We start from the raw sequence: 20678 nt of genomic DNA, 5'->3' as shown, positions 1-20678 counted from the left end.
TAAGAGGAAAAAGAAGAATGTCAACACCAGTGCCTGGGATGTGACTGGCTGCCTGCCCTTGAATGAGTGAACTACATTCATTGGTTTTTGGCAGGGGGATCCAATGATTTCTTGATTTTCGTTTTCCTGTAGGTTCTGTGTGGGGATGTCCCACCTCTCATTTGAACCTCAAAGTCCCCTCTGGGGTCTTTTAAGGTATCTTCTTCAGAAAGTACTTGGGGGAAGAATTGCCTCCAGAAGTAATTTACACAATAGTATGAATTAGGATATAGCTTCATACTTCTCTTGGGGTTCACAGGCACTTGGGAAGCTTGAACTAAGTGTTGCTGGTGGAGCAGGAAGGGGTGCTTTGGAAGGTGGGGCAGAGAGAATCCTGGGAGGAGCTGTGGGTGGGCCTCTGTTTCCTCACTTCACATTTTTTTTCCAGGTGACTGCCAGGTGTGGGTATTTGGGGAAGGTGGTCCTCTCAGATGAGGGGGACAGAGGCCTTGCCCTAGGCATGCAGGAAGACAGATAAAGGTCTGTTTGCCAAGGACCCCCCCCCCCCCCCGCCACCCTGTGCTGCTTCCTGTGGTGGCCTAGCTGGTCATGAGGTTGCTGTTGCAATGTGGGGATGTGGCAGCTGGGGGTCGGTTGTGGGGGGCCCTGCTTGTCAGGGCACAGTGCGTGTTCCTTCTAGCTTTTAGAATCTTGTGCCCTCTGCACGCACACAGTTATTAAAGCAATTAAATAACAAAGAGAAGGAAGACAGCAACAGAGGTTTGCTTTCTGTTTATGTATCCACCTACCATTTCCTGCATGTCTACTCTGAGGGACATGGGGGGATGCCGGTGAGTGGAGCAGATGCCCTCGTGGGGTGAGTACCTGGGGGGACCTCAGACCTCAGGCACCTAGAACACGCAGTGTCACTCGTGGTGAGGGTGGGCAGAGACCTTCTGCACCTGCTCTCTGTGTCCCATGGGGCTAGGTGAGTGAGGGGAGGTGGAGTTGGAGGTGCCTTTGAGTGGGGGTCTCCGCCAGGCCTGCAGGAGGGGGGTCGGGCAGGGTGCTGTTCTCAGCCCTCCCTCTGTCTTCGCCCCACAGGAAGAAAACAGACAGATTCAGTCGCAGCAGAAGTCAGACTCACACGATGAGGAGGTCTCCCCAACCCCGCCAAACCCCGTGGTGAAAGCTCGCCGTCGCCGAGGGGGCGTGAGTGCCGAGGTGTACACGGAGGAGGATGCTGTATCCTATGTGAGGAAGGTGGGCTCATCTCCAGGGTCCCTGCTCCTGGCTGCTCTCCCTTCTGGTCCAAAAGGGGCTGGGTGGTGGCAACACCATTGTCATGGTCACTGCCCATGGGCTCTTGTGTGTGGTTTCCTGACCCACAGAATCAGGGAAGAGACAGGACACCCAGCTCATGGGGTGTGGGTGGAGGAACCAGCGTCCAGACCGTGTGGTCCCTATCCTCCTGGCCTTCTGGCCCTGGAGACTAGAGCCTGGCCTCAGAGCCGCCCAGTGGGAAGTCCCTCCTCCATGCCCCTTCCCCGGGGTTGGCACCCAGCCTGCTGCCGCTGCTACATCCAAGCAGGCACACCTGCATCAGGACGCACTCTGGAGCGTGAGAGCCCACATGATGTCCCTGCGCCCATCGGTGTGCAAGCCTGGCCTCCCACCGGCCCTTGGACGTGGGGCCTGTCACTTCCATCTTGTGCCTTGATATCCTCTATACCTGGTATTTTTAGTTTTTGACCTCTTAAAAAATTAATTAGGCAAAATATGCATAACACACAATTTACCATCTCTGTGAGTCTGGCTGTAACACATTCATTCTCTTGAGTTCTGGGGGCTGGTTCCCAGTGAGAGTGGTGCTGCCTTTTGGGTCCTCTGGTGGGAAGGAGAGCCAGAGTGCGGGCTCTCTGTGTCTCTTCCTATGGGGCGCTGTCTTCCTATGGGGCATTAGTGCTGCCTCCAGACACCACACACTGTGGGGCAGGGCTTCAACACATGGGTCTAGGGACAGCCTGTCCGTGCATCACTTCGACCATGTTTCTGTGCACAGTTCAGGGGCATTGAGGATACTTGCGCTGCTGTGCACCATTCCCCGTCCATCTCCAGGATGTTCCAGGCCCCACATGAGACTCTGACCCCATTACACACTGACACCTGCTCCCCGCCCCTAGCACTCAATACTTTCATAATCAGAGGATATAAACCACCGTTTAAAACCCACCAGGGCACCTCACTTCTGTTATCTTCCTCACCCAGAACCCCACATAACCTCAAGGAGATCCCAGAAAACCCAAATTTATGGGCATTCTGCAGAGTAACTGACCAGCACCCCTCAGACCTGCCCAGGCCATCAAACTGTTGGGGTCCTGGGAGACTGTCCAGAGTGTAGGGCTCCAGGCACCATCACTGAATGTGACCCGTGTGGGATCCAGGGCCAGTGTGAGCTCCCGGGACAGAACCAAGACATGCTGCCCACAGAGCGCCATGGCTGCTTCCATGGCTGTGATGTCATGTGTTAGCCATGGGGGATGTTGGGGGGAGGCTATGGGCACCTCCTTTGGCAACTTTTCTGTGAATCTAAACTATTCTAAAATAAAAGGCAAATTTTTAACAAAAGCCTGTTAGAAGTGGAGTGGCCCTTTATGGCCTCAGCCTTGTCCCCCAAAGATCCCTGGGTACAAGCCATGGTACTAAACTAACACACACACAGGCTGGGGCCTGATGCCACCCCCAGTCTGGCAGACATTTCTGGCAGCTGAGCACTGGGATGAGGGGACCACCTTATGGCCCAAATAGCCCTCCTACCACTTTTATTTCAAGGAGAAATCTTGGTGTTTGAGATACTCGTAACTTGAGATGCAGGTGCTTTTGGCTGTTTGGTGGCTGATTCTCCGGGCACGGGCTTCTGAAAGCTCCCCCTGGCAGGTCTGCTGGGGCCAACACCGTGTTGATACCCAGTCAGTGGCAGGGTCTGGAGCTCATGCTCACCAGGCTCCCGTCACCACCTCGAAGGGTGAACATCAGCCTTGAATGTGGCTCCAAACATGGCTCAGGTTTTCTCTCTTTTGTGTGTGTTTCACAGTTTTCAGATATTTACTGGAGTATTTTATTCCCTTAAAAACAAAACCAGTAAAATACAGAAATTAACAAAAGAAATGATACTGCTGGGGACCAGAGGTGGTGTAGCTGCGTCTAGGGGTCCCTGAGGTTAAGTACCACCCCAATCCTACATGGCACTTAAGCCACCTGTCAGGTCACTCTCGTTCCTTGCCTTTCCTTTCTTTCATTTTGTTGAAATGATTGTGATGTGAGATTTAATGTTGTCTGTCCTTGTGGTCACCTGGAAACATGTTGAAGGTAGGGCACATTTCAGGCCATGTCACAGTTTCCTGGGGTCCAGCAGGTGCTAGGAGGGGCCAAACCCCAAGTTTGGACCTTTGGGGACTCTTGCAAGTCTGACTTTGGCTGGCTTCCCCTGCAGGTCATCCCCAAGGACTACAAGACCATGACGGCGCTTGCCAAAGCCATCTCCAAGAACGTGCTGTTTGCTCACCTGGATGACAACGAGAGAAGGTAGGAACCCGGGAGGGGATAGGGCTGGGATCCACACCCCTGCCCAGGCCTCACAGGATGCTGGCCATGGGGGACATGTATGTGCTGCAGCTTTTGGAGGCTTGTGCTTGCAGAGCATGACCAACTTCCAGAAATGATGTGCTGTGTGCACCTGGTTGTCCTCCCCGATACCAGGTCAGGATCTGAGGCATCCTTGTGACCTTGTCATTGACAGACACCATGGGCCTCCTTTGCCCTGACTACTGGGGGCCTAGTTTTCTAGCATGTTCTACATGCAAGGATCTGCCTTGCGGGGATGGAATGCAGGACTCCGGTGACGGAGCCAGGCAGTGATGTCAGGTCACATAGCCCAGAAGGGCCTCAGGAGTGGCTGTGGGGTCGGGTCTTTCCAGGGAGGGGCACTTGGCAGCTGTGAGGGCCTCAGGTGCCATGCTTTGGGAATTGAAATCCTGCAAATAATTGGGAAAATCAGACACCTGGAGAAAATCACTGGGACCATTTTGAGGCAGTGTTTATGGGTTTATGTGCATATGCTAATTCTGTGTCACACTATGGGATCGCATTCTACACACTTTATCACAGTGACTGGGCCATGGATGTCCTTCTGTCAGGAAGGATTTTGGTGGTTTGTAGCATCAGTTTCTGTAGAGTTGTCATAAAACCCTTATTTCCCTCTTGGACTGCTTGCATTTTTTCATGGTAAACAGCATTTCGACAACCATGGCTGTCTGGTGTGCTCATTTTTGGTCCTTGTCTGTCTCTTTCTTGTCTGCTGGTGCTGATTCTGGGCTCCTGGGCTCCAGAACTGGAGACGATATGCTTCCACTGTTCTCAGTCCTCATGACAGGGGTGTCCACCTGGTGGTTATGGCCACCGTCACCAGGTGGGACCACATGATTCAGGAGTTGTATCTTTACTAACTTGAATATAAACATCAGTCCAAATTTAGACCTGGCTTCTGACTAGATGGTGCATTCACATGGATTGAAATTTAAAAGGTGCCAGGAGTCCAGAGTGAAAGGTGAACTGTCTGGAGACAGCCCCAGGACCCTGGCTTGTCCCTAGGTCCCTCTGCAGTTACCTTTCTGAGGACTGACTCCTCACCTTCAGGCAGGAGGTCGGATGTTCCCCACAGCAGCCACATAGACCTCTCTCCATTCTTCATCTAGTTTTGGTCCTCAGGGAAGAGACGGCTATGGACCATGCCTGAGTCCATTGGAATCCTGCTAACTTGCACTTTGGTGCCAGATTGGGGGAGGGGGTGCCCCCCTGGGTAGATAAGACACGATGGACACATGGCTTCCCAGGATGCAGGGTGGACTTTGATCTTGGAGCCGGCCCAGCATGTGTACCTATACGCAGCAGGTCCTGGGGACCAGAAGGTGGGCCACTCACCTGGGTCAAGCCCTACCCTGAGTACAGGGAGAGAGTCCTGGGGTGCAGTGTTTTGACCAGTCCCCTAAAAGCTAGCTACTCACTTGGAAGATGAGTTTTGTTCCCTGGACCTCAGTCTCCTGGTCTGGTCTGCATTAAGCTCTTCCAAGAACAGCCACAGGACCAGAACTTGGTGTGTTTGCATAGGCTCGTCATCATTTTTATTTATGGCAATGACAATGATGATGATCCATGTGAACTACTTCTTGCTCACGCATTCCCAGAGTAAGAGCAACACCATGCTGTGCTGGCATTATAGGGCACAGAACAGTGCTTGTGTGTGGCCAAAGCTGGAATCTCTGGACTGTCCCGGGATTCACATGGGGGTCTTCACCTCCTGTTGCCAGAGCCACATGAGAGGCTAACCAACCATCATAACCCCAGAGCGTCAGGCTCAGCAGCCACACCCTTCTTCAGAGCCTGAATTCTGATGGATGTGGCCAAGATCAGCAGAGCGAGTGACCGGTGGGGGCTTGTGTTCACCAAGGCCTGGGCTCCTCAGGTCATGGTCCAGAGCCATCCTGTGTTGCTGCCACAGATGTGTGAGGGTCAGAACTGCTCCCCTAACCTGGCTGCAGGTACACTGTGCTTGGGGAAAGGAGACTGGGAACGGGATGGCACCCCTGTCTACCACTAAGTGCACGTGTACAGACAAACCTCCAGAATGGAGTCATGTAGTGTCCATCCTCCTATGTGTGGCATATGTCTCTGCACGTGGTATCCTCAGGGTGTACCCATGTTATGGCAGTGATTCCCTCCTTTTGGAGGAGCGGGGTCTCTGTTGTGGGGGTATGCCCATACAACGTGTTTATCTACTTACTGGTTGAGGGACACTGGGAATGCTCCCACCTTTTGGTTGTTGTCAAAACATTCCCATGAACACGGGTGTCTGAGCCTTTGGGGTGCACACCTAGGAATGGCTTTTGTGGCAGATCACCCCTCCTTTCTGAGGAGGCAACAGATTCAGCTTCCCTTCTGGCCCCTCTGAGCTTCCAGCTTCCCCTTGTATAGGGCAGCTGCATTTGAGCTGGGGCAGCTGTGTTTGAGCCATGTCCTTCACACCCTCTTGTGGCCCCTTCCCAGCTCCTGAGTAGCGGCTGGTTCAGTAAAGCTCCTGGTCCTGGGCCAATGTGGCCCGAGGGTGAGCTGACGTACGTGCTGGCTCTGGTTGTCCCAGCTGCGCGTGTCCAGGAAGTGTTTGTGTTGGGGTCCTGTGCCCTTGGCCCCAAGTTTCCAGAATCACATGGTTCCCACCGCCTCGGACTTTTCTGGATCCAGGAGCCAGGTGGACAAGAAGTTCAGGAAGCAGATGGTTGGATTGAAAATTGCTCTTGGCGAGGCTGGCTGGGGAAGGGCGCGATCATGTAGGGGGTATGTGTCTGCTCTTCAGGTCCTTGTTCTGCCCTCAGGAAAACTCACTTTCCATATTGAAACCCTCCAGGGCTCCTTTTTCTGGCTCCAGCCTCTAAAGAAACAGGCCGATGGTTCAGGAAGTGGGCTGCAGAGACAGCGGGCCGGAGACGTTGTCTCTTGACCTTTGACTTGATGTCCCCTGCATGGCATCCAAATTCTTTGCTTTTTCCGGTTTAGTAGAAGCTGGACTCAGCAGCTTGGGCTGTGGTTTGGGGCACATTCTTTCCTGGCACGCCTCGACCCAGAGCTGCCTCCTGTGTAGGTGGAGGAAACAACACTCCTCTGCAAGCAAATGCATTTGTGGGGTGAGCCCGCCTCTGTGTTTAAAGCCCCTCCTGCCAAGCTCAGGTGTGAGACAGGTGACCCTGGGGTAGCAGGTGGGTGGTCTTGCCCTTATCAGGTTAGGATGGCATCTCTCCTTCAGTTTCTGTGGAAGTGCTTTGGCGAGTTAAGAGGTGAGGGCTTTGTTAGGCTCCTTTGTTCAGAAGAAGGTAATGAATGCAACACAGCAACATGCATGCTGTGGGGAAGGCTGCTCACCCTGCAAACTGCTGAGCTCTTTCTCCTGGAACAGTGGCACTTCCAGGTGGCAGTTACCAGAGGCTTTCTCTGGCCCATTTCCCTCCCTGTCTTCTGCCCGAGGCCACAGCACTTGTCACAGCAAAGCCAGGGTTCTGGCATGAGTCTCTGGGGCCTCAGAGCCTGTGCTCTGCCTCCCCCACTCCCACAGTAGGTCAGATGCACCTGCAAGTGGAGGGAATACGGGAGAGTGGGTGATCCAGGCATGGTTGTCGGGAGGCCCCCAGGTGTCCTGGGGTGAACTGGGACTGCAGGGACGGGGCTCTGGCCTCACAAGTCTGGGATGCGACAGGAAAGAGCAGGACACCCCTGAACACACTGCACCAGGCCAGAGATGCGTTAAACACATGCACACCCAAACACACATACCAATGCACATATGCACACACATGCATATATATATGCATCCATGTACAGACACAGGCACACTCACACACATACAGTGCATATATGTACATGGTCACACACATACATGCCTATACACACAGTGCACACTTACACATGCACATACATATACGTGTGTTACAGAATTGTATGTGTGTTAAAATATCTTTTGGAAGGATACAGTTGAATCATATCATTAAGTTATGTAATTACATCCTTTGGGACTCAGTTTCTTCAAGTGTCAAATCAGAGGAATAAAATCTACTTTGAGGGTTGCAGTAAAGATAGAATGTGGTAATGTTTATAGGTATATCATTATCCCCATTCCCACCATCCCCATCATCATCTCCATCGTCACCTTCATCATTATCAACATCATCACTACCATCTTCCATCACAACCATCATCCATCAACATCATCACCATCATCACCATTATTGCTATCACGACCATCATGATCACCATCAAGATCACCACCATCATCACCATCACCATCATCGTCCCCATCATCACCACCATCATCATCACCATCACCACTATCACCATCATCACCATCCTCACTATTACCATCATCATTATCATCATCGTCACTATCACCACCATCATGGTCACTATCACCATCATTACCATCACCATCATCATCACCACCAGCATCACCATCACCACCATCATCACAACCATCATCACCATCATCAACCTTCATCATCATCACTGTCATCACCGCCATCATCCTCCCCCTCCTCACCATCATAGTCATCATCATCATCATCCTCTTTCTGGCAGCCCTTTGGCGGTGTGGAGGGCAGGCTATGCCAGTGGGCATCTCCATGGACACTGCTTTGTCCTCTGATGCAGGCCCAGCATCCACATGAACCCCACATCCTGGCCTCCTTCCCTCTTAGTCCTTAGTCTGAGGCCACTCCACAGGATCATTCTCTGCTCTGTCTTGGGCCTCAGTAGGTAAGCTGGCTGCTCTGGGCCTCGGGACACAGCAGAAAGGACTGTGGGAGGTGACTCATCCCCCAACATCAGTGTACAGAAGAAGGTTTCAAGGCCCAGTGAAGGAAGGGCTCTTCCCCTTTGTCCCTTGCTCCAGGTCACAGTGGGCATCCTAGCTGGGGCTGGGGCAGGTGTCTTCATGCTGCTCCACAGCCCCACTGCTGTGCCGAGTAACTCCAGGTGAGGGTCTGGGTCCTTGGCATCAGCTACTGTAAGCAAATGCAGGTCTTCTGTCCTTCCTGAGGCTGGTGGGGGAAGTGACTCTCTGCTCAGGCACCCAAGGAGCCTCAGAAGGCAGCCTGCAGGGTACTCCAGAGCCCTGAGATGTGCTGAGAATCGTGCCTTGGCCCTGAGGGTGCATCCCAGACCCGAGGGAGGGAGGGGGGAGCTCTTGGGTTCAGTTGGGTCCCTTCCCAGGTTGCTCCGATTAGGGTGCCTGGAGACGAGCATCGCTGTGCCCCTGGGAGTCAGGAAGGTTGATAATGAGGAGGCACTGTGTACATTTGGTGCAGGCAGTCCAAGCAGCGCTGTGCTTTGGGCCCTCGGTTGGGGCCTCATTACTGAAGCTGCCAGACGGGTGGGTGAGGGCATCTCACCCTGGGGCCGTCTTCCTGGCAGCAGCCCTGCTCTCTGCAGCTTTAATTAAAATGGGCCTCTGGCTGGAGCGCTGCACCGCTGGCCTGAGCAGCTGTCTCTCTGCCTCCCGCCCACACATCTCTAGCAGCCTGTTTTTCCACAGATTGGCTGGGGTCCCCAGGTGATGGGAAAAACACGCCGTCTGCTGGATTCACATGCAGCCCGGCCCCTGCTACCCCGGGCTGCTTGAGCCCCTTCTCTCCAGCCTGGCTCTGGCTTCAGGGCTTGCTGCTTCTCTTTCAGGCAACACTAAAACACAAAATTAGCATTTTGGAGAATGCAGGGTCTCATTTTAGGAGGAGCTTAATGGCTCAAACAGGCAAGGAATTTAGTTTTCATCTTACATAAAGCCACCTGCCCAGGGCAGAGGAGACCTTGGGGCTAATACATTTCAGGCCACAGGGATCTATTTCATGGGAGGTAGATCTGGGGCTCTGGGGATTGCATCATGGGATGTATTCTGAACTTGTCCCTGGATCTCGGGCCTCCTGGGCACTGTCTTGTTGGACCAAGGTTGACTGGCTTTGTTGCCAGTATCACTGGGCTGATAGGCTTGGAGGCACAGAGAGGGTGAGCAGGCTGCTCAAAACCCCCAGCTAGGACTAGGAAAAGCTGGGTTTGCACCCCTGCCTGGACAGGGCTGCACTGGGCTGACCTGCCTCCTGCATGATGGCAGCACCCAGCTTGGTAATCTCCTAGGGAAAGGTGACAATCTTTAAAGAGTGCCTGGGAACAATCCAGCTGATGAAGAGTCGTGTGGTTCTAGAAGTAGAATAAGGCACAGTTTTGGTTCTCTGTGGAGTCTTTGCTGGGAAGGGCAGCCAGGGCTTATGTTACTGAGTTTGGGAGGAGAACCTTGGGCCCTGTTGCCCAGGTGTGGACAGTTAGCAGCCTGCAGTGCATCTTGGTGGTTTGGTGCCATCATGCTTTAAAACTTCTAGGATTTGGAGGTGTGCAGTCCCCAGGATGCTGTAGACCCAACCATTCTGCATTATCCTACAGCTAACCCTACAAACTTGATTCGAGCTACCCAAAGTCTTCCAGCTTCCTGTACCCATTACATGAGCAGAGATGGAGGGCATCCATCCAGAACCAAGTCCTGGCAGGACATGCTGCAAGATGCCCCCTGGTGGTGAGCTGGCCCACAGCACCTCCACCCCCCAAGCCCACAATGCCTTGGCCCCACTGGCTTTCAGACCTAGTGGATGCCTCAGGTACCAGCTCCACTCCATTCTTGAGCCACGAACACTAAAATTAAGTGATTTGCTTAATCAGTTGGCTGGGGGTTGAGGGGGTGTTGTAGGAAGAGGCCAAGGTGAAGGGCAGGTGGCCTGAGAGGAGGATTGTGATCACCCACACTTGTCCCTATCTCCAGGAGGACTCCACAGGGCCTGGCCAGCATCCCTGCTCTCATGTGTCAGGCAGGAAAATTGAGGCCCAGAAGAGACAGGTGACTGGCCCAAGGTCACATGGGTTCCTTGGGTCAGCAGCAGTCTCCCGAGACAGAGACCACCTATCCCGGCTCCCACAGAGTAAGAAAGCCAAGGGCATTTGCAGTGTAATTCTTGTGATGCTGTGCTCTGCCTCCCGACCCACACAGCCACCCCCTATGAGTGTAAGTGATGGGGTGACAGCCAAGTTACTTGCCTGCTAACCAAAACCTGTTAATCCCTGGTGAGGCACGGTGTGGTGCGTGTGTGTGTGTGTGTGCGGGTGTCAGGACCATACGACACAGCTGTGTCCTCCTCCTGTTCAGAGCTCTTCCCGGTGAGGACCGACACTTAAACCGTGAACTGTCCTTCTCTGAGATGTGGTTGTTCCACGGGCATCTGTTCAGCATGATGGGGGAGTCACAGAAGAAGAACGGACCCCAACCTCTCCTTCTTTCAGGGTACTCACTTGCCAGAACCAGTGACCATGAAGCCAGGTCTTCAGAGATGGGCAGAAGAGACTGGGGAGGGCGTTTGAGTGGCAGGAACAGTGTGGGCGAAGGAAGGACGGGCCAGGGCAGACACTGAATTCGGGCAGGGGCCATAGGCTCAAGGGGAAGCCATTGTTTTCTTAACTGCAAAGAGGACAGACAAGAAACCAGGGTGCCTGAGCGACCGTCCCCCATGCAGACACTTCTGGGGCATTCTTCCTGCATGTGGTGTCATGTTGGCCCCCACAGCCCTGCAGTATTCCTTGCAGGCATTAGTGCCCTTGGTCAAAGGAAGCTGCCTTCTCCTCTTGGCAGGTGCATGGGGACAGGCGGCCCTGCCTTCCAGTGGCCCCGGGCTGTATGCAGAACGCTTGCTGCCCTTCCCGCCCTCCCAGCTCACCGGGGGCTGTCTGCTGGGAAGGGGGTCAGGGCGGCTTCTGGGTGTGGACCCTGTGCTTAGGAGGCCCCCACTCACCCTTCCACACTCTGCTGTCCTGAAATCGATAGTGTTTGCCCCAGGTCCTCCTTAAGGGCAAAGGATTTGCCCTTCTATCCACTGGTTACTTGGTTTTGGTGTTGAATTTTTTGCAAATTGCCTGATTTATCCTTTGCTCGTTGTTTTTTTGGTTGGCTTGCATGAGTTATTGGTATTGGTCTGACAAAATCAGACCTCTGATGATTGGTGTATAGTGTGTATGTTTCCCAGTTGTGACTGGTCTTTTCTGTTTGTCTATGAAATTCTTTTGTCATGTGGAAGTTTTAAAATCTTGGTTTTTTTTTTTTTTTTTTGTCATGTAATTGTTTTATTGCGGTAAAACAGATACAACACAGATTTTACCATCTTAATCATTTCTCAGTATCCAGTTGAGGGGCACCAACTGAATTCCTGCTGCTGGGCCACCGTGCCCCCCTCCTGCTCCAGAACGTTCAGTCCCCATGACACATTGACCCCACCTGCATCCTACCTCCGGCCCTGGCCCTGGCCCTGCCATCTACTTTCTGTGTCTGTGAGTCTGATGCCACTGGGACGTTGTGTGCATGGGGTCCCTGTGTATGTCCTTCTGCATCTGGCTTGTGTCACTTGGCCTCACGTCCTCAGGGTGCATCCCTGCGGTGGCAGGTGTCCAGTTCCCTCTGTCTTTGAGCTGAACTATGAATATTCCATGGAATGGACAACACCACTGTCCTGTTACTCATACACAGGCCAGCTGTACTTTCACGTTGGCAGATTTATCCTCCTTCCTTTATAGATCCTGGTATTCTTTAGACACCTTCCAGACGTCAGACCATAAACAAACTGATCTTTTCTAGAACCTTCCCAGTTTATTTGTTGCTTGTTTTTCTTTCAGTGATTGAAGGCTTGACTCACCAGGGATTTTATTTTGGTTTAAGGACATGAGCACAGCTGAGTCTTCCTAGACAGCCGTGTGTGTGGACACTGCCCACCATGCGGAGCTAGCCCTTTGTCTGCTAGTCTGAACTGTGTCCTCAAAGACACCAAATCAAGTCCTGCACATGTAGGGGTCTGTGTCCAGACATTGAAAGCTCTCTGAACGGCCTAGGCCATGTTTTCTGAAGGTCTCTCTGATGGGGCATGCAGGCCTGGAGACCCCAGGAGGCAGTGGCCTCTCTCTGGGTTGAAGCCACTGCTGGCCCAGCATCTAGGCGAAGGTGCTGAGAGCTCTCGAGAGGGTCAGCCCAGACTCAGCACCCTCTGGTGGCCTGTGGGGTGCGTTGAGGACATAGGGGCCTCCAGGAAGGTGCACTCAGGTGTCTACTGGCAGTGGAGGGAATGCATGTGTGTGGGGTTCAGGTTGGCCCTGCTGACATGGGGCACACACGAGTGTCCCAGAGGTGAGCATGGTGTGTGACGTGTGTGTTCATGTGCGGTGTGTGCACATGTGGTGTGTGTTGTGTGTGTGGTATTGTGTGATGTGTGTTGTGTGTGTGGTGTCATGTGGTACATGTCATGTCGTGTGTTCCCTCGTGTGGGCATGTGAGGCGTGTGTGTCCTTTAACAACTAGAGAACGTCTTACTCTGCTGGTGTTGTGCAAACCGTTTTTGGTGATTCTCTGTTAGTAGAAATGACTGCAACATACTATTTTAAAAAGTCCTTTAAGTGGGGGTGGGTGGGGGGACTCAGCAGCGTGCACAGCAGGGAGGGACCAGTGTGATGAAGCTCGCTGCCTCCACGGTCACTGCTCCTGCTCAGGGACCAGTGTGGCCTGGTCCTCCTTCCCGCTGCTGACCCTGGATTCCTGAAGCGCAGGCCATCAGAGGGTCTGGCCTGTGAATACCTCAGTGTGAGACGCTGCTGATGTTTAAACTGTGCCTGTCCTGGAGATCACTCCCCATTTGATCCTCGCATTTAGGGCAGCGTGGTTCTGGTTGCAGGTTCTGTTCGCAGCTGCTACAGGCCGTCTCACATTTCTGGAATGGGTGCACTGCTTCCCACATGGGATCCGGCCTCGAGGGCATACCACCCCTGCTCCCCACCGCCCCCGCCCCTGATGGGGCTGGTGCTGCTCCAGGGTGCCAGAGGATCTCGCCCTGAGAGTGTGAGCCTGCCAGGAACAGAAGGGATCCAGGACCTTCGAGAACCCAGACAGTGGGGTCCTGCCTGCTATGCGTCACTCCTGGGGGTCCAGCCTTCCCGCATGGCGTCCTGTGGGGTGACAGCTGGCCCGCCTCGGCCTTCAGGAAGAGCCACAGTTGCTGGGTCCGCAAACAAAGATGTGCTTTGAGTCCAGGAGCAGCTGTGGGGAACAACTTGCCACCTACTGCCAGCTGCTAAATCCCCATTTCCAGACCTGCCAGCAGCATGGCCTTTAACCCTTCAGTGCCCCTGCCCATGCCCCTACTGTGCTCCAGGCCAAGAAGAGGCCTCCACACTGTTGGCACAGAGTCTTCTTGTGGTGGAGGGATGAGCCACTGCTCCTTCACTCGTTCCTGCTTCATGCATTCCTCCTTCACTCATTCCTTCTCCACGTGTTCCTCCTTCACACATCTCTCCTTCATTCATTCCTCCTTCACTTGTTCCTCCTTCAATCTTTCTTCCTTCCTTCATTTCTCCTTTACACGTTCCAAAGGCAGGTGCTCGACCATGTGAGCCAACCAGAGTCCCCTCCTCAACTTTTTAGAAAAGGCAGTTCTTGGGATCCCTGGGTGGCGCAGCGGTTTAGCGCCTGCCTTTGGAGACCCAGGATCGAATCCCACGTCAGGCTCCCGGTGCATGGAGCCTGCTTCTCCATCTGCCTGTGTCTCTGCCTCTCTCTCTCTCTCACTGTGTGCCTATCATAAATAAATAAATAAATAAATAAAAAAAAAAAAAAAAAGAAAAGGCAGTTCTTTAAAGACTTATTCTAGGACTTCGGAGGCATCATTGTCTAAGGTGTTGACTTTGCCCAGTGGCTTCCATTAGTCAGTGTTGACCAGGGCTTTATCCACGTGGAGTACCTGGTGGGCACTTGACGTGTGTGATTTCATGAATCTCTTGCAGTGACCCTGTATAGTTTTTGGTGAGGAGATGGAGTTCATAGGTGAGGTCAGGCCAGCATTCAGCACTCTCTTTCTACTTAGGGCACAAGGCCCCCTGCAGACTTCAGGGCTGCCAGAGCTTGGCCCTATGCTCTGTCCCAGGTGGGGTGCTATGGAGAGTCAGGAGCAGGGCAGTGGAGCTTTGGCTCCTGCCCTTGAGAAGCCCTCAAATTCCACACCTGGGATAGTTTCAGCACCAAAAAGGGAGGAGCCCAGAGAAGCTTCCAGAAGGTGGAGGGCTTAGAATACCCTCTGAGAGGTGGCAGTGCTAGAGACTGTTTTGTTAGTAAGAGGAGGCGGAGTCAGGCAGGGGAGCCAGAGGTGTCCAGAGTGAGCCTGTTGGGATGACCTTGGGCTTGGACCTGGCCTTGCGATTTGCTGGCAGTGTGACCTTGGCAAATGATGTAACCTCTGTGAGCTTCAGAAATGAATCCTCTGTCTTTGAAAGCAGGAGCTTGCTCCCTGTTCACTTGCTTCCCGGCATGTGATTCTGCATTGTTCTAGGATAGGGGGGATGTTCTGTGGGAAATGTATCAGAAGTGGGCGGCTGAGGGTCTTTGCTGGACACAGCAGCTAGGGAGGGCCTCTTGGGGGGCCAGGGAATATTTCAACCTAAGACCTGGAAAGTATGAGGATCCGGAGGTTCATTTCTGGTCTGAAGGCCTGGGATAGCCTGGGTGGTCAGAGGTGACTCGGCACAAGGGAGGGGTCCTGTGGAGGCAGGAGAGGGTGATCCAGATCTTGCATTTCTGCGGGCTGTAGTCTCCCAGAGGGCATGCAGACTCTGGTGTGCAAGCCCTCCAGGGGCCATTCAGGGTCAGAGTCCTTGGTTTCAGCTTACGGATTTACATTTGAGATGGAGCAGCCAGAGATGTGTTTGTAGTCACGGTCACCTTTCTCTGACCTTTCCCAGGATTTACTCTTAAAATTGACCTTCTGTGTGAGAGGGGGTCTTATCTGTGTGGGTTGTCTTGAGATGCATAAGCCTTAGGCCACCAAACATCAGGACAATGAGACTCTATTTTTAAATAAAGCACTATAAATCAGTATAAGTATAAAAACTCTATGTGAAAGGTACCTGAGTGGCTCAATCGGTTAAGCATCTGACTCTTGATTTGGCTCAGGTCATGGTCGTGAGGTGGAGCCCTACATCAGGCTTCACACTCAGTGGGGAGCCTGCCTTGCCTTCGCTCTGCTCCTCTTCCCAGTCATGCATGTGCTCTCTCTAAAATAAATAAATCATTAAAAAAAAACTCTAAATGATATAATTCCAAAATAATCATAATATTTCAATTTAATAATTTATCAAAAATGTTAATGTAAAAAAATGTTAATGTATTGGGGATTCCTGGGTAGCTCAGTGGTTTGGCGCCTGCCTTCGGCCCGGGGCGTGATCCTGGAGGCCTGGAATTGAGTCCCACATTGGGCTTCCTGCATGGAGCCTGCTTCTCCCTCTGCCTATGTCTCTGCCTCTCTCTCTGTGTTTCTCATGAGTAAATAAATAATAAAATCTTTTTAAAAAATGTTAATGTATTTATGTTTAGTCAGCCAATATTTTAAAAAAAAACACTATCTTAAAGAAAATATAGGGGAAAAAAACTCCAAAATTTCAGTGTATCTTTTACGGAGAAGCATGGTAGGGTGATGGATAAGACAAAGCATAAATGTTCTCACGTCAGGGTAAATTCTGTGGGAGAAGTTCAAGGGGGAGAAGGAGCCACTTAAACATTCCAACTCAGAGGGGTTTTTTTGCTCAGAAATGTCATGTTTTCAGTGTCTGGAGAATATCTGTCCGCTGTGGCATATTGCTTGTCTAGAAGAGATGGGGCCAGTAGGATGCAAAGAGGCATGAGGCATTTATTACAGGAGGCTGAGACCCAGAAGAGCTGGCTGTGTGGTCCAGCTGAGTGTGAGGGCTGGGAGCCCTCTGTCCGGGGGGCAGGAGGAGGTGGCGTCCCAGCTCACACAGACAGCCAGCTTCCCTGCTTCCCCTTTTGCCCCCTCTAGGCCTCAATGGATGGGATGTTGCTCATCTGCCTCAGGGAGGGCCCTCTCTCCTCAGCCCTCTGGTTCAGATGCTCATCTCCTCTAGAAATACCTCCACAGATGCGCCTGGAAATAACATTTCACCAGCCATCTGGGCATCATGTGGGCATGCCATGTCCTGGTCTGTCACACGATGGGTTTATAGTCATGGCTGTATTTAAGGAGGGACACAGCTGGTGATGTTTGCAGCAGGCCAGAAATCATGCACTGTGCAACTTTGTGAACATACAATGAAGCATTTTGGATGTTAACTTAGGAACATCTGAAGGGTATGTGGTTAAGAACACTCCTTTAGGTAGACTCTGTTGGCATCAGAGGACTTGAGTGGTAGGTCATGGGTCTGAAGTGAGGGATTGGGGATCTAGTGTGTGTGCTGGGGGCCGCAGATCCAGAGGCCAGGCTGCAGGGGGCAGTGGACAGACTGGGTGACTATGTCAGTTTGGGCCAGCATGTAGATGGATGTGATGGATGGATGGAGGGAGGGAGAGGGTGGTGGGTTTGAGCAGCTGCTGGACCCTGGAGGGAGGTCTCAGGTGCTGTGGGGTGTGACCTCTCATCTCTGCCTCTCTTTGGTCTTTCCCTGTTAGGGAAGCTGGGCCACCTGGCTGGGGCATGCAGGCTCCGGTCTGCCAGACCATCCCGCTCCCACCAGGCATGCCATCCCACTCCTGTGCGATGGTGAGCTTAGCTAATGGACCTTTTGGATTTGAACCCCCTTCACTTACAATCAGGCCAGTAGCCAATTTAAGCATTTAAGTCTTGGTTTTAATTTAGTTTGTTTAACATGGCTTGTTCTTAATTACCTGGGCTGTGACGGCCCGTCGTTCAGAGCTAAGCGTCTCTTGGAGCAATTAACAGGTAATCAATTTTATGTGGCTCGTTGTGAGTTCAGGGGTCCAGGCCGAGAACAGGGCCACTTCCAAGGGATGCTTTTGCAGAGAACAAGGTTTAATTGTGTGGAAATAATGATGATTCTGCAAGCAGCTCTATTTGGGGAGTGCTTTGCTGTTCTTTTTAGTAATTTTATGGCTGTTGTTAGCTAGAGCCTAGCTTAGGAAGGAAGCAATGGTGTTCTCCTGTCCTCTCGGCCCGCCGTGGCACCAGTCAAGCTCTTGGGTTTGCAAACCGGAAAAGTTCACAAATATTAGACTTCCCCAGTTTGGGAATTTAGGCACCAACCATCCAGAAACACCAAACTCTTCTCTTAAAAATGTAGCATAAGGTTGAGGGTTTGGAGGTGTTGTGGCTCCTTAGAGCAGGGTCTCGGGCCTTGCTTGGTCCAACATGAACTTGGACGTGGCTGCCCTGCTTCTGGACTTTTCCCAGATGTGTGTGTATGGACAGACGACCCTGTCTGCCATTGGGGGGCCATGTGGCAGTGTCATAGGCCTGCGACGGGGTGTGATGGAGGTGGTGGCTGTGAAAGCACACAGCACCCTGATGTCCACATGCATGTTTGCTGCCCTCCGAGTATAGAGGCCATGATCGCAATTTCCAGCCTCCAGGTCGTTATGGTGCATGCCTTTGTGTTGCCTGTGAATTCACTACTGTGTTCAGTTACGACATGCCAGATGCAAACTGGAAGGCACAGCCCTGCCTTGTTCCTCTGGCCCCAGAGAGGCCTGACTAGAAGAGACAGCATTGCATTTCCAGGATGAACTAGAGATCTCTCTAACCCGTGTGCCCTCAGAGGGAGGCCTGTGGGCCTGGAGATGCTGAGCGACCATGGGTAGGTGCTGCCCTTCTTTGCCCTCCAAGATCAGTGGGGTGATATGGCCACGGAGGGGCTCCTGAGAGACGTCTCCCTTGCTCTTGTCTGCATCTCTGAATTAAGGACCTCCAGCCTTCGCTGGTACACACTGTACCTCATTTGTAGAGGCTGAGGGGCAGGCTCAGTGTGTCTTCACTCACCCTCATGGGGTCCCCCACCCTGTCCACATGGGGCCTTGCTGTGCCCCTGCGAGGATCCTTGAGGCTGGGCAAGGCTGATGGGTGCACACGGGGACAGAATGCGCCACCTCCCCATGACACTGGGTGCCCAGGAATGGACGATTTAAACAGTGTTCTGTTAGCTCGCTTTCAATGAGGTTGGGTGTCTGCACAGCAGCCCACATTACTGAAGATGAGCAGGGGCCTGCCCACCTGCCTCCCCACTCATCCGCCTGATGCAGGCCAAGACTTCACCCATGTGCTGTTTGGCAGCCCCTCCCAACTTCGCGGCATGAGCAACAGCCACTTGTCATGCCTGTGCGCTGGCGGACAGGGAGCTCAGACAGGGCATGGTGGGGACAGGGACCTCAGCTGGGAAGACGCAATGATGAGGAGTTAATGAATGGCGAGGGCTGGCATCATGCACCTGTCTACACCCTGTGTCTGGTGCCGGGTGTGGTGGACTGAGGCCTGGAGCATGGTGGCCTCGGCATTCACGCTCTCCCATGACTGCTCAGGGTTCCTATAAAACAAGGTGGAAGGAAGCCATGTGGCCGTTAAGATGGAGCTGTGCCACAGCATTGTTTGTGTGGGGATGTCCCTGAAGGAGCTGGCCACCAGCTTGTTTCCTCCCGGGGTCCCCGGCCTGACACCACACACATAGTGCACGCAGGGAGGCCAGCAGGCACCAACAGGCAACTAGATGGGGCGTTTGGGCCCAAGATTGTGCATTCTTGTGCCATGCAACTTGAAGAAGTGTAAACTTGAATGTCGGGGGACATCTGGGTGGCTCAGCGGTTGAGCGTCTGCCTTTGACTCAGGTCGTGATCCTGGGGTTCCTGGGATCAAGTCCCGCATCAGGCTCCCTGCAGGGAGCCTGCTTCTCCCTCTGCCTGTGTCTCTGCCTCTCTCTGTGTCTCTCATGAATAAATAAATAAAATCTTAAAAAAAAAAAGGAAAAGAAATATTAAAACAACAACAACAATACCTGAATGTCAGGAGGTTTGCGGTAAAGGCTTCATTTTCTGCTTCTTTTGCTCCAGAGATGTTCAACTATGTTCAGGCTGCTTTGAACAGCACTCCTGCCAAGAGCTGGAGTACTTGGTACTTTGTGCCTGTGCTGGGCTCCCATGTCCCTGCTCACCGTCCAGGGTAGGGCTGTTGCCCACCTTCCCTGAGATGGAGGCAGGCTGGGAGCGGCCACGCAGTGGCCCAGGACAGACAGGAGGACAGGGCCCTTGCCATCTCCTCAGCAGGTCCTGTCCTGCAAACCAAGTCTTTGCCCCCGACAGCTGGCTGCTTTTAGAAGCCAGGGGGCCCCCCATGTCTTATAGGACACAAGTATGCTTTTGTCTCCCTCTCTATCCTTCTGTGCAGTTGTACCAGGGTACTGCCCGTCTCCTGCAGGTATATGACACTGAGATGTTCCATCATGACCTCCCTCATGCCTGGTCACCTCCAGTCCTTGCCTGCACCATCACCACCCTGCTTGCCTTTACTGGGCCCACATAAGGTGTGGCCTTTGTGTCTGGCTTCTTTCACTTGGCATGAAAGCTTTGAAGTTCATCATGTTCCAACATGTAGTTGTACTTCATGTCTTTTTATTGACAAATAACGTCCCTCATGTGGCCATACATATTTGTTAATCCATGTGCTCCTTGAGGAGCATAAAGTGTGGTTTTCAGCTGGGGCTCCTGTGAGGAGCAGTGCTACTGATGCTCTCATATGTATCTCCGAGAGGACATGTTTTCATTGTTCTTGGGTAGAAATCTAATGGGGGATCTTCTGGGTTATATGCTGACTCTATGTCTAACTTTTTAAGGAACCACCTGTTTTCCAAAGTGGCTGCACGTTCGTGCTCCCACCTGCAGTGCTCCAGGGTTCCCATTTCTCTGCACACCTGCTGGTGTTTGGCACTGCCTGTCCTTTCATTATGGTCAGCCCAGCAGGTGTGTTGTGGAATCCTACATTGTGTTGATTTGCATTTCCCTAATAACTAATGAGACTGGACATCTTTCCTATGGTTCTTAGCCATTTGCACAATATCTTTGGCAAAATATCTGTCAATTTTTTTGCTCATTTTTCAATGGTCTTCTTATCATTGACTTTGGAGTGCTCTTTATATATTCTGGATACAAGTCCTTTATCAGATGTATATTTGCATATATTTTTTCCCTATTTGGTTTGGCATTTCCACTTTCTTTTTTTCTTTTTTAAAGATTTTATTTATTTATT

The 20678-nt window shown here is 52.3% G+C and overlaps 1 protein-coding gene across 6 annotated transcripts in view; it reads left to right on the top strand.

Annotated features, from left to right (window-relative positions):
- PRKAR1B (protein kinase cAMP-dependent type I regulatory subunit beta) overlaps positions 1-20678 on the top strand; it is a 112933-nt gene that overhangs the window by 22773 nt on the left and 69482 nt on the right. For all 6 annotated transcript variants that reach the window (XM_077907472.1, XM_077907469.1, XM_077907468.1 and 3 more), the window contains exons 3-4: positions 1084-1242; positions 3473-3564. In XM_077907472.1, the coding sequence (XP_077763598.1) occupies positions 1084-1242; positions 3473-3564 (251 nt within the window). The remainder of the gene's footprint in view (positions 1-1083; positions 1243-3472; positions 3565-20678) is intronic.

The sequence above is a fragment of the Canis aureus genome, chromosome 8 (genome assembly GCF_053574225.1).
Source record: "Canis aureus isolate CA01 chromosome 8, VMU_Caureus_v.1.0, whole genome shotgun sequence".
NCBI classification, from domain to species: domain Eukaryota; kingdom Metazoa; phylum Chordata; class Mammalia; order Carnivora; family Canidae; genus Canis; species Canis aureus.
Note: the sequence above shows the minus strand (reverse complement) of the source record. Positions and strands in the feature narration are given on the sequence as shown.